The sequence below is a fragment of the Pseudophryne corroboree genome, chromosome 5 (genome assembly GCF_028390025.1).
Source record: "Pseudophryne corroboree isolate aPseCor3 chromosome 5, aPseCor3.hap2, whole genome shotgun sequence".
Classification (NCBI taxonomy): Eukaryota; Metazoa; Chordata; class Amphibia; order Anura; family Myobatrachidae; genus Pseudophryne; species Pseudophryne corroboree.
The window spans coordinates 195,720,909-195,735,560 of NC_086448.1; the positions used below are offsets into that span (position 1 = coordinate 195,720,909).

The window sequence follows — 14,652 nt, forward strand, 5'->3', positions numbered from 1 at the left end:
CTCCTAACTGCCTCTTTCAATTTATCCGCACTCATGCGTCTACCACTGGACACTGTACAGTACATGTCACGTCCTTTGGACTTCTCGAGCAGCCACAAAGGCTGCTGGGAATTGTATTCTGTGGCCTGCCTGCGTAGCGACATGTGCAAGTACTGTAGTGCAATACACAACATTGGACATAATACTTCACATACTGTAGCAGTGTAGCAGGGTATTACACATAATTGCTTGAGAACTCCTTTAAACCTAATGTCTATCACATACTGTACCTTGACATTTTCAAATATTTCCATCGCATTAAGTGATAGACATCAACTGTATGTTTGTATGGCAAAGATTTGTGGCATAGAATATAAGCAACATATTCTATAAAGTTTACTGTTGACAGTGGATGAAGACTATTGATGGCGGCTTGCCTATTTTTGTAGCACAGTCAAAATAAAAAAAAAGGATGATAATTCATTGCACAATTGTGTGCTTTTGGCCTAGGGGAGGAGGGAGTGTAAACATGCTGATTTGTCCAGTTACTTCCTTAAACACTGAGAACTCACAGAAGCCTTTTCTTTCTTCCTCTCAGCTTTTTACTTCCCTGTTTTCATGCACCCTGTGAAAACTGCAAGCTCTATTGCCAGCTTACCAGCCCAAAGACTTAGATTTCTATAGGTAACCAGCCTTTGACAATGAATCAACTGCTACCTGAGGACGTAAAGAACATTATAGCAGGTAAATGGTGAAGGGCGGAGCTACGGGATGAGCACTGTGCATGTAGAGGCAGCTCTCTTACATCTCTCTACTCATGTCAATAACCTCAATTTGAAACACAAATGAAATATTTTTGTAGTGTAGATCAAACTGCAATGGTGTTACTTATAGTTTTACATACTTCTTATCACCCAAAATGACTTGCAATTATTCAACTCCTCTGATCTGCTATTGTGTAACATATCAGTGTTGTTTGTCAGTCAGGGAAATGGTTACCCACAGCAAAATATTCTAACTTATTTGATAGCACAGCTGATCCTTTCTATAATATTGCGCTATTGTCTATTAGGCTTCAGTATGAATTACCGGCGGCCCGGATGCCGGACGTCAGTATACCGACAGAGGCATCATGGCCACCAGTATACTGGCAGCAGGGCGAGTGCTAGAAAGCCACTTGCGGGCTCGCTGTGCTCGCCAGAGGTTATATTCTCCCTCTATGGGTGTCGTGGACACCCACAGAGGGAGAATAGCCTGTGGCGCCAGTATTCCAGCGGCGAGATTTCACTGCTAGCATTGTGACCGCCGGGATCCCGACTAGCTGTATTTTAACCGCTTTCCATCTATTAAATAAACTGTGATTATAGCTAAACCAGCAGTGACATGGATAAGGGATGTAACGAGGGGTGTACGATTGGTGCTGATTCCCTGGATGCAAGGCCAAAGCAACATTATAATTTCTGCCCCTACAGCACTCTTTCCACCTACACACAAAGGTGCAGCGTGTGTTCTTAAGGGGTGGTCTTCAGTTTGCCGGCTGTCGGGATCCCGGCGCACAATATACCTGCGCCGGAATCCCGACACCTGGCATACCGACACCTTTTCTCCCTCTTGGGGGTCCACGACCCCCCTGGAGAGAGAATAGATAGCGTGGCGCGTGTAGCGCGCCACCGTGCCCGCAGCGGGGCGAGCGCAGCGAACCCCCAAGGGGCTCATTTGCGCTCGCCCAGCTGTCGGTATGCCGGCGCCGGTATGCTGGCCGCAGGGAGCCCGGCCGTCGGCATCCCCTACTACACCATTTTTAAGACATTCCCAACGCCCATCTCCCTGCTTCAATACTCATCTGGCAGACGGTTGGTGACATTATGACATCATGTGGGCCATGGGCAGGGAGAGTCGGCCCTAGTTGTCTCTGCACCTGTTACGACACTGCCATGAATTTATTTGTATGGGAAAATTTCAGTCAACTCAGTACATGTGAAGGTATTGTCAGTGAAGCTAGGTACGCACTATACAATCGACCATTTGCTCCCAAACACTGGAAAACAAACAAAACCTGTCGTTCAGACAAATTGGTTAAGCACAAATTTAACCAACTTTTACGAACTGTTTTTGTTTTTTTGCAGTGTTTGGGAGCAAATGGTCGATTGTCATTTGCTCTCATCCATTACCAGATTTCCATTCCAACCAGCTAGATCTGGCAGATAACCGGCCAGATAATTGTATAGTGTGTACCTAGCTTTACTGCATATTACATGACTAGTCATTCTCCAGGTCACAATCACTCACAACTGTATCTCTCTATTTATTCTCCTGTCTCCCTCTCACCCCGTTCTGCACAGTTGTACCTGTGACAGGTGTGAGGAAAAGTGGGGAAATTATACAGAACCCCCCAAAAGTGGCACAATATAGAAGGCTGTTAGTGGCCATAAGCAAAGTATGTGGAGCTTTTTAAAGTGTCTAATGGATGATTTTAGCATTTTTTTTAACAGTAGAAAAATTATATTAAGCATGTTTTAATTTATCTAATTTTATTATTTTATGTGGTAGCAGTTTTTTATATAGCGCAGCAAATTCCGTTGCGCTTTACGATTATCTGATGAGTGTAGTACATTAAAATGCCTGTAAGGTGATTATTTTGTCATTTTGTGCCACTTTGAAGAAGCTGCAAGTTTAAAACCTCACGTCTCATCTAAACAGCTCCCCCCCCCCCCCCCCCTCCACATACCTGTCCCACATTATTCAGCTTTTTGTAGAAAATTACCTAAAAAGGTATGTCTTCATTTGCCAGCTTTATAAACCATTAGGGATGGTGGGTACCAGAGGTTCTGAACAGAGGCCCACATTCAGCATGGATAAGACGCAGACCTTGCCCTTGCAACTCCCAGAAAACGGGGAAAACACACCGAAACGCCGTCTGTCTCCGCCCCTGCCCGGTACGCCTCTGCCTGTCAATCAGGCAGGAGCTGTTGCAAAAATGCGAGCCACCCGCAGGTCCTGCTCTACACATGTGCAGAATGGGTCCTGTGCCTTCGCAGTTTCCTGATAATCGGGAAACTGAGCAGTGGATCACACAAGCGATTCATGATGAATGAGGGTCCAAGTCGCTACATGTTTAGTTTAAAACAGGGATTTTTTTCTTACTTTGCGCCTATTACAGTGCAAAACAAATTATGCGTTAACTACCATTGAGGCCCACGTTAACTTATTGTGGATTTCTAATTAAATAGAAAAATGTTGCCATGGGTTTTGTCCCACAATAGTCTGCGTTAATGGTACCAGTGGCTAATTGGATTCGGCCCACTGTGTAGGACTATATAATAGATGCATGAAGACAAACGGTCAAAGACCATTCCTTAAATAATCATACAAGGAAAAATGAACCACGCTTTTGTGAGAACAATCATGTTTACATGACATCATGAATGTAGTACATCAGGGATGTAATTAGAAATTTAGGGCTCCATAGCGAAAAATTGTGATGTGCCCATTAGTTCCTAGTGATGGACACCCTACCCTGCTCTCCCTTCATCTTACTGAATGAGACCAGTAACCAGATTTAAAAATCCTACACAATATTAGAATTCAGAGATCTTGGTTACATATATTTGCGCAAATGTATGAATAAACCCCCAAGCCACGTCAAGGCCTCTCTGTATATTGGGGGTCCCTAGTGCTATATCTAGGTGCAGGGTGCGGCACCCCAAAAATCAGCATAAGCCAGAAAGCCCAGGGCAGCATACCAGTGAAAAAACTATAGTGTTAATAAATTAGTGTTAGGAAGCCGAAGCTATATACAGAAAGTGATACAAAAATAATGATATGTAATTAAAATAAAGAAATAGTGTTAGTGAAGAAATTAGTAAGTGATAAGTGTTAATAGAATGTAAAGGTATGCCACACTAGAACCACCCAGCCCAGCCAATCCAGGGGACCGCACCCCACACCTCTATTATGATTCTGCTTATTTAATTGCATAGATCATGAGCAGTTAATTAAACTGAGCTTAGGACCCATTAACCTTATTTGTGTTTATTGCAAGGTTGTTTTTTCTTTGTTTTCACTGCATATGATAGTGTCCTTTTTTTTCTTCAAAGTACCAATCCGTGTAGAAAGAGTTCACATCACAACTGTTGACAGTAAATATGTACAGCCCGTTACCCTGATAACACAGCTTTGATTATTCTACTTTCAACTGCAGAATGTGAGAGGCTTTCATTCTTTGCCTTGTTGTATTGTATTTGTGTTAATGCACAGTTTGATAACAAGTTTTACATTCTAAATAAAAAGGGGGTAAAATGGACAGATGCTCACGCACCCTTAAGACATTACTGAGAAAAGTAATAATCTACGATTTATATCTAAATCGTTACATGTGCACCAGTTTGCAGCGGAATTGAAACCCCCTAGGCAGACATCCAATCAGTAGCAGTCGTGCATTGTGAATATCCCCCCCCCCCCCACCATTGGCTGCCCAGCTCCATTGTTTTATTCCTAAAACACTGGTAAAGCCTTATACCCTATAACCCTAATTAACCTGAATGTAACCAACATTTAAGATAACGACTCCCATCATCGTTTTACCTCTTTTACCACAGGTACCTTAAGGAAAACGTAACACTAGAAATAACAACACTGACGCAATAAATTACACTGACACATAAAGCGGTTTTGCTTAAAGGTCACAGCTATTTATTCCGATTGTAATTGACCTATGAGGTAAAGGTGTCCAAGAGACGCTGCAATCTCAGTTCTAGCCTTAATTGGTGTACCACACCCTAGGTGACGACTAGCATGTCCCCCCTATAACGACGGACTAGCGTCACAGGGACTCATCACACCTCATGGTCCAAGACTGAAATACTCCGGCACAAAGCGCGCCCAGGTCTCCCGCACAGAGCAGGACAAACTTGCCAAGTAACTTGCCCCACGACGACATCTTGCACCACAAAGGCCACTGAGACTGCAACATTCTCCTGCCAAGCTGCGCATCCCCTGGATGGAAAAGAAGCAATAAACAAGCAGTGACAAACAAGGTTTTCAGTGGGAGGGTGGGACTCCACAAGGCAAAAGAGGCTGTCCACAGAAACTTCCACCCTTATATAAACCCAGCCAGCCACCCCTCTTTCAGTTCAATAGGCTCACAAAAATTTGGCTGACATTCAAACACCACACCACAAATTCTGCCCGGCAACAAGGCTGTCACACCTAGCCAATCAGGAAAAAAAGCAGGATTCTTACACATCCTCATTCCTATGCAGAATTCGTCTGCTTTGAAATAAGCAGGCTTGCCACTTTTAATTCATCTGCATCAAGTAAACACTGCAGATTGTTTTTTTTTTTTTATTATTATTATTATTATTCTCTCGGACCATGTCATACCAAGAAAGAAGGTCAGATCAAGAAGTCGGCTACTACACTACAGAAAATGCGGATGATATAAATGACAACAATATGGTGCAGGTGCCATACTGCTGAAGATACTGTAGTGCCGGAATATAGCGTACTGTATGTGCAGAAGACTCTGGCACTGACTCCAGTGTGTAACCTCACTTAATTTGGGTCCAATTTATTATACCTAAACTGGGTACACACCTAAGCGATGTGGTGACGCAGCGATGCAATGTAACAATATACACGCTACATGATCCACCGTATGATGACGCAAAATATATTGTTATATGCTTAACAACACCTCTCCACTTTAGATGGGATGATGCAATTCCCCAAATCATCAGACGATGGATTGGTGGATTTGAGGATACACACTATACAATGCTTGGTGCAATGTGTGTGGATTGCAAGATCTGCCAATATTTAGCATAGTGTGTACCCAGCTTTAATTTTAATCATAACATACAATGCCTAAGTTTATTTACACCAAACAATTCACTGTAATTGTATTTAAAAAACGTACTAAAGTTCCCTGAAGACTAATACAGATGCAGGGCTGTAGCAGGCAACACTGCACCCTGGGCCTGGCAGGCCCACCACATGTGACATAAGACGGGGGCATGGAGCCAACAGCACCAGAGAGAAGCTGGGCACCCGCCATGTCCTAAGGGAGTCTGGGTGGGTATCCAGGCAGCACCAGGGCTGTACCACTCGCACAGCACTATGGCTTGATGTTCCACGAACATGTCCTTGCCTGTGATATTTTAGTCTATTTAGAGACAAATGTATTTTTATTCCTCTCAGGCTTATGTACAGTGTAAACTCGCATACTTGCCTACTTTTGAAAAAGCATTTCAGGGAGATGTGAAAGTAATACCTATCAGTGCGGACGTGCACCGCTACATCTGAGAGGCGTGTCATAAAAATGACTGACATCCAAATGTAAATGAGCCCCAAAGTTAGTAAAATCTACTTGTTGAAGAAAAGACTGATATTTTGCAGAATTTGTTGTGTATTGTGCTTTACAAGAGGTTCCATATACTGTAAGTGGCCACGAGAAACTTTATTTAAAATGAATGTAGCCATAGGGATCATTGGCCAAAATTTACTAATATTCGTGTTTTAGCCGTTTTTAAGGGTGTTTGAACTCGAATGGTATCGGGTGCATTTTACTGCAACTTTTTGAATCCTGATACGGTCATTTACTAAGCTGCCGAGTTTTCCACATTCGTTTTTTCCGATGTCGATGTGATTCGTAATGTCAGGCAGTGTTTTACGGGAGTGATGAGTAAAACACTGCCTGACAAAACACAAGGAATCTGTGAGATCCGTGCAGGGCTTCATTGTGTACCTTTAAAAGGTGTTTAAAGTGTTACAAATTATGAAAAAAATTGCGTGGGTTCCCCCCTCCTAAGCCACACCAGCCTCGGGCTCTTTGAGCCGGTCCTGGTTGAAAAAATCTGGGGGGAAAATTGACAGTGGTTCCCCCATATTTGAACAACCAGCACCGGGCTCTGCGCCTGGTCCTGGTGCAAAAAATACGGGGGACAAAAAGCGTAGGGGTCCCCCGTATTTTTTGAACCAGCACCGGGCTCCACTAGTCAGAGAGATAATGCCACAGCCGGGGGACACTTTTATATAGGTCCCTGCGGCCCTGGCATTAAATCACTAACTAGTCACCCCTGGCTGGGGTACCCTGGAGGAGTGGGGACCCCTTAAAACAAGGGGTCCCCCCCTCCAGCCACCCAAGGGCCTGGGGTGAAGCCCGAGGCTGTCCCCCCCCCATCCATGGGCTGCGGATGGGGGGCTGATAGCCAAGTGTAAAATAAAAGAATATTGTTTTTTGCACAAGAACTACAAGTCCCTGCAAGCCTCCCCCGCAAGCTGGTACTTGGAGAACCACAAGTACCAGCATGCAGGGGTTAAACGGGCCTGCTGGTACCTATAGTTCTTCTGCAAAAAAAATACCCAAATAAAAACAGGACACACACACACACCCTGTATCCAATGATGGGAACTTTGCGGTCAGCGGTTGAGGTTACTCGCGGTCAACTGCTGACCGCAAAGTTCCCATCATTGGATACAATGGTGCGCCTATGCGCTACATTGTATCTTCACTGCACAGCCTCACTGACACTACAGGAGGTCACAGCCAATCAGGAGGGTGCCACGACGTGGCGCTCCCTGATTGGCTGAAGGGACCCTCTTTGACAGGAGTCAGGGGGGGTTCCGGCAGACGGGGAAAGGGGTCCCATGTGTAAACATGGGACCCCTTTCAGTGCGGGGATCGGGTATGCGGTTTGTTTTTTTGCCAAGTACGTGGATTATAAAAAAAGGACACGACACACTGGATTTAGGTGAGTATAATTTTATTTTCAGGTACCCTGGAATCGACGTCGAGACGTGGGCCGAGTCGGCATCTGAACATAGGTAAGTATGTGTGTGTCAGAATGTATGTAATAAAGTTATACTTTCAAGGTGTGTGTGTCCTGTTTTTATTTGGGTATTTTTTTTGCAGAAGAACTATAGGTACCAGCGGACCCGTTTAACCCCTGCATGCTGGTACTTGTGGTTCTCCAAGTACCAGCTTGCGGGGAGGCTTGCAGGGACTTGTAGTTCTTGTGCAAAAAACAATATTCTTTTATTTTACACTTGGCTATCAGCCCCCCATCCGCAGCCCATGGATGGGGGGGACAGCCTCGGGCTTCACCCCTGGCCCTTGGGTGGCTGGAGGGGGGGACCCCTTGTTTTAAGGGGTCCCCACTCCTCCAGGGTACCCCAGCCAGGGGTGACTAGTTAGTGATTTAATGCCAGGGCCGCAGGGACCTATATAAAAGTGTCCCCCGGCTGTGGCATTATCTCTCTGACTATTGGAGCCTGGTGCTGGTTCAAAAAATACGGGGGACCCCTACGCTTTTTGTCCCCCGTATTTTTTGCACCAGGACCAGGCGCAGAGCCCGGTGCTGGTTGTTCAAATATGGGGGAACCCCTGTCAATTTTTCCCCCATATTTTTTCAACCAGGACCAGCTCAAAGAGCCCGAGGCCGGTTTGGCTCAGGAGGGGGGACCCCACGCAATTTTTTTAACAAGTTTTTACAGTAAACAGACCCTTTCCCATAGATAACCATGCACAGATCTCACTGATCTGTGCATGATTATCCAAACTCGCCTGGAAAAAGCAGGTCTATTTTTTTGCTGCTTTTTTTAACGAATCGAAAAAAAAACAGACCCGCACTTGAGCACTCAGAGACTAACACCCAAATATGAATGAATAGTGAATGCCCGTATTGTATGAAATAACAGCCGCGTTTGACCGATGGTCTATTCATTCGTATTTCTGAACTTTGCCAATCAAACCATTACAAATAGACCAGACACTGCCGAGTTTTCTGCTTAGTGAATTCCCAGATTGGGACTTAGAAAAAAAAAAACACAAATCGTCAAAACTCGGATTTTTAGTAAATGCTGGCCATTGTGTCTTATAACCAATGCAGGGAAATGGCATTGATGATCCCATTTGAATGTATGTATCTGTGATTTATTTTTTCCCCCCAAGAATGTAACAGCTGCATAATGGGGATAAGGTGCAATCAGGGAGATTGCTGGACTATTTAGGGAGTCAGGGAGATTGCTTCTATTTCAGGGAGTCTCCTGCAGAATGAGGGCGCGTAGGCAAGTATGGCCTGGAGCAAGGTCTCAGAAATAGCTCAAGAAAAGAATACTGCAATGCAATAGCTACAACGACTTATAAAACAGTGAGATTCCAGCATAGAAGAGTGGTCTCTGGTTGCCCGGACCCCCCCCCCCCCCCCCTCCTCTTGGCAATTGGCTCAAATTCTGACAATAGCAACGGTATATAATATGATTACTAGAGCTGCTGCCACATCATGCAAGTTAAGAGACAGAGCGGAGCTGCTACACATGCCCAGTGGTAGCAGCTTCTTCTATCAAGTTTGCTGTGTGTGGATCTGAGCACTCAATCAGTGCACTGGACCAGAGAGTAGCTACCAGGAAGAAGAGACAGGAGCCTTATCATGAGGTTGAAGAATGTGTCCTTGGAAAGTGTAGTACTGGTTCCATTGTGTTGGCGTATTTATTTATTATAGTATGTTTAACCTTTTCATGATCACTTATCTTATTTATATTATTTAAATGTTTGATACAGTCTATACTATAGACCATCTATAGTGTTACATATTAATACTGTATTCCATGTTCTGCAGAGTGGTAGTCTGTGGATTACATTTGGAAACCCCCCTCTAGAAATCCTGCGTTTGCCACTGACTTACATCCAAAATGTAAATGAGCCAAAAAGTTAGAAAGATCTACTTGTTGAAGAAAAGACACTGATAATTTTCAGGATTTAGAAAAGGGGTTTGTGGAGGGAACCGCACAGATTGAAAACAAATGTTATAATACAAAAAATGGTAATTGTCTGAAAAAAACAAGTACTGTTAATGAATTAACTTCATAGTGAGGTAACCACACACCTTGGGGCTTTTCTTTGCCTATATAGTGTGTTTATATGTTAACCCTCAGTGGTGCTCCCCAGAGTCAGAAATTGGTATCAAATTAATACAAAAGAAGTAGAAGAACAGTTGACTCCTGTTGGGGAGCACTCAATTTCAGACATGAAGAGATCTAATATAGATATCTGCTAAGAACATAAATTTTATTGATTAAGTTTAATAGTAGAGAGTTCTAATTATACCAATAAGTGCGAATTTATAAGAAATATATGTTAAACATTACATAGCCTCGGCTAAGATATCTGGGTAACCGGGTTCCTGGTATTATAATAAATAACTTATTTATGACCGTCATTTAATCTGCATAATCGACTTTAAAGCAAAGTTATTGCAGAGGATTGAATCATAGGTCATATGTCCAATTTTTGGTACACTTGGTTTGTGCACTGCTTACAATTTGATATGCGAGTGGATCCAGTGAGTAGCGATAGATTGCAGTACCTGGGTGTTCCAAGGTGGTCTCCCATCCGAGTACTGGCCCGGCCCTCCACTTCTTGGCTTCCAAGATCAGATGAGATTGGGCATCTCCAGTGGGGTATGACCGCAAATAACTGCGCTTGGACCTTTCGCCCGGGTAGAATTTAAGCAGTAACTGCTTCCAAAATGTTCCGTGCAGTGATCACACACAAAAAAACTCTCATGTGTGTGTTTATGAACACAGATAAGGGTGCAGGCAATAATAATGAGTTACCTGCTAAGGAAATAACACAGTAAGGTGATTTGTTGTCACAAATACTATGACCACAAAATCACCACATTAATCTGATAAATCTTATATACCAGGAATTGTGACTGCTATTCAAATACAGCAGTTCTTATTGCAAAGGATTAATTGCACCTAAGTCCACATTACAAGGGCTCTAAGCATGAAAAAATCAAACACTGTGTAGCCCATATATCAGTTAGGGCCCAGAGAACTGTTCAGGATATAGCGAACAGAGTTTAGTATATCACTCAATATAACTGAAAATAGTCCAGATACTATTTCAGATTTCGTGCTCAGTATAATGAAATATGTATCATTTAGGACAATTACACCGCACACTGTGGTTTTAAGCTGAGACAGTTACAAGTTCTGAGCTCTATATATTGTTACATTTGTCATTTGGAACAGATACCATGTAACAATTAAAGTGACACAAGAATTCACTGATAAGTTTTACTGATAGTGTTGCGGACTATTGTTAGGTGCTTAAAGAAAATTTCTTATGACAGAACGCTCTAGGAGGCTAATCTATAATCACTCTTAATTTCCTCCAATGGTTATGCAGAAATACAGCCAGCATTTAAGCGTGAACAGCAGATGGTGTATAAGCACAAATGAAAATTATCATGCTCAAGCAGACATATACAGATATATCACTCTAAATTAGAGACTAAAATGTCTGTTATATATAAGCATAAATACAATTAAACCATACTCGAACAGACATATGCAGAAATAGTGCTCTGAATTGGAGACTAAGGTTTCTAGGATAAATAGTTAAATCTATGTAAAACCGTTACTCCCTGTGTGACTGGTATTATATGAGTGACAGCTCCATGTAGAAAATGGTCACATTAGCACTGATGATAACAAGAAAAAGGTTAATTGTAATGGGTATTTCACATATGATACCAAGATTCTGTTGTCTGCTTATCATGGCCAGACCGTGCTGCTGCTCTCAGCGGGATAGCGCTCGTGGTGCATGAAGAGTGCACCGGCGTTACCTCCGTGCTGGAATTGGCGGTGTTCTGGCCGTGGCGCCCAGGCTGTATTGATGTAATTATCCGGAGAGGAGCTCCGGAGCTATAGAGTGCAAGGATGCTCCCGGCGTCCTGGGTCCCGGTAACCTCTGAAATTGAAAAGCTCACTCTGGTCACATGATGCGCATCACGTGAGCGGATACCCTGACGTACGTTTCGCAGTAATGGCTTGATCACAGGGTGGTGTTGGGATCTGATCCCTAATTAATATATATGCAAGAAGTAATGAGCATAATTAATTGTTAATTTTCAGGATTTGTTTGTTTGTGTCTTGTGTTTTACAAGAGGTTCCATATACTGCAAGTGGCCATGAGAAACCTTATTTAAAATGCATGTAGCCATAGGGATCATTCAGGTAAATGTATAATAGCAGCGCGCATCACATCATTACTGAGGTGAAGCAGGAAGGGACATCGACAAGATATATCAACATCTTGTCTGCCGAAGCGCTCCCCCCTCCGGCGATGTCTCCCTGAGCTCACAGCGCATCAGTTCAGAGCTGACACACTGTGTCTTCCTCCCGGCCGGATCCCTCTGCACATGTGCGGGATCTCGCTACTCCCTCGAGATTCCCAGCACTGTCAGGAGCCAGTGTCTGCCACAGCCAGGGACAGCTCTGTCCCTGCTGTGGTCTATGGGCATCGCCACCTGCAGATGTCGAAATGGACAGTTGCAGGTGTCGGAACGGCCAGCGCTGCTGACTGTTCATACATTACCCTCCCATATCGGCCTGCTATCTTTTAGATATCGGCCTGCTATCTTTTAGATGCACTCTCTGCAGCCATCGTATATGGGGGAGAAGCGGTATAGCGTACATACCGGGCGCTGATACTGCGTCTCCCCCAAAGCGCCTGTTCTTACATTTACCCCATTGTGCCTTATAGCTAGTGCATACCTCCCAACTTTGTGAAAGTCTAAAGAGGGACAATAGATTGCGCAAAACGCATGCGCCCGAAAAGGGGGCATGGCCTATACAAAAAGGGCATGGTCTAGAGGCAGAGCCGCGATCGCGAGTCACGCCCCCTTTTGCCGTCACTGAGGGGTCATGCCCAGCGCTCTGTGAGCTGCAATATAACCAGCAATACTCCTCTCAAACTTTCTGTAGCAAACATTTGAGTGACCAAAAACAGGAAGCTGATATGATATTTAAAATAGAATAACACAGGACGTAGGACACAGAGTTCACACATGTCACTGTGATTTGTATTTTCTCTGACGTCCTAGTGGATGCTGGGGACTCCGTAAGGACCATGGGGAATAGCGGCTCCGCAGGAGACTGGGCACAACTAAGAAAGATTTAGGACTACCTGGTGTGCACTGGCTCCTCCCTCTATGCCCCTCCTCCAGACCTTAGTTAGAATTTTGTGCCCGGCCGAGCTGGTTGCACAGTAGGGGCTCTCCTGAGCTCTTATAAAAGAAAGTATAATTTAGGTTTTTTATTTTCAGTGAGATCTGCTGGCAACAGACTCACTGCTACGAGGGACTGAGTGGAGAAGAAGCGAACCTACCTGCTTGCAGCTAGCTTGGGCTTCTTAGGCTACTGGACACCATTAGCTCCAGAGGGATCGAACACAGGCCCAGCCTCGGTCGTCCGGTCCCGGAGCCGCGCCACCGTCCCCCTTGCAGAGCCAGAAGCAAGAAGAACGTCCAGGAAATCGGCAGCTGAAGACTCCGGTCTTCATTAAGGTAGCGCACAGCACTGCAGCTGTGTGCCATTGCTCCCCATGCACACCACACACTCCGGTCACTGATGGGTGCAGGGCGCTGGGGGGGGGCGCCCTGGGCTGCAATAAGAGTACCTTAGCTTGGCAAAAAAACACATAATATAGTCAGTAAGACTATATATGTGTAAAATCCCCTGCCAAAAATATCCTGAAAAAAGCGGGAGAAGTCCGCCGAAAAGGGGGCGGGGCTATCTCCCTCAGCACACTGGCGCCATTTCCTCTCACAGCTCCGCTGGAAGGATGCTCCCAAGGCTCTCCCCTGCAGTTTCCAGGCTCAATAGGGTAAAAAAGAGAGGGGGGGCACTAAATTTAGGCGCAAACTGTGTATTATAGCAGCTATAGGGGAAAAATCACTGTGTGTAGATGTGTATCCCTGCATTATATAGCGCTCTGGTGTGTGCTGGCATACTCTCTCTCTGTCTCCCCAAAGGACTTTGTGGGGTCCTGTCCTCAGTCAGAGCATTCCCTGTGTGTGTGCGGTGTGTCGGTACGGCTGTGTCGACATGTTTGATGAGGAGGCTTATGTGGAGGCGGAGCAGGTGCCGATAAATGTGATGTCACCCCCTGCGGGGTCGACACCTGAATGGATGGACATGTGGAAGGAATTACGCGACAGTGTCAACTCCTTACATAAAAGGTTTGACGACATAGCAGATGTGGGACAGCCGGCTGCTCAGCCCGTGCCTGCCCAGGCGTCTCAAAAGCCATCAGGGGCTCTAAAACGCCCACTACCTCAGATGGCAGACACAGATGTCGACACGGATACTGACTCCAGTGTCGACGACGATGAGACTAGTGTACATTCCAATAGAGCCACTCGTTATATGATTACGGCAATGAAAAATGTGTTACACATTTCTGATATTACCCCAGGTACCACAAAAAAGGGTATTATGTTTGGGGAGAAAAAGCTACCAGTGGTTTTTCCCCCATCTGATGAATTAAATGAAGTGTGTGAAGAAGCGTGGGCTTCCCCCGATAAAAAACTGGTAATTTCTAAAAAGTTACTAATGGCGTACCCTTTCCCGCCAGAGGACAGGTCACGTTGGGAGACATCCCCTAGGGTGGATAAAGCGCTCACACGTCTGTCAAAAAAGGTGGCACTACCGTCTCCGGACACGGCCGCCCTAAAGGAGCCTGCGGATAGAAAGCAGGAGGCTATCCTGAAGTCTGTATATACACACTCAGGAATTATACTGAGACCGGCTATTGCTTCAGCATGGATGTGCAGTGCTGCAGCTGCGTGGTCAGATTCCCTGTCGGAAAACATTGATACCCTA

The 14,652-nt window shown here is 44.8% G+C and overlaps 1 protein-coding gene and 1 pseudogene across 1 annotated transcript in view; one reads left to right on the forward strand and one right to left on the reverse strand.

Annotated features, from left to right (window-relative positions):
- Window positions 1–531: 531 nt before the first annotated feature.
- The window catches only part of SKAP2 (src kinase associated phosphoprotein 2), a 678,462-nt gene continuing 664,341 nt past the window's right edge, over window positions 532–14,652 (forward strand). The window contains exon 1 of the mRNA XM_063921995.1: window positions 532–723. Coding sequence (XP_063778065.1) covers window positions 681–723 — 43 coding nt within the window. The 5' untranslated portion in view covers window positions 532–680. The remainder of the gene's footprint in view (window positions 724–14,652) is intronic.
- Window positions 10,332–10,451, reverse strand: LOC134931604 (5S ribosomal RNA; annotated as a pseudogene).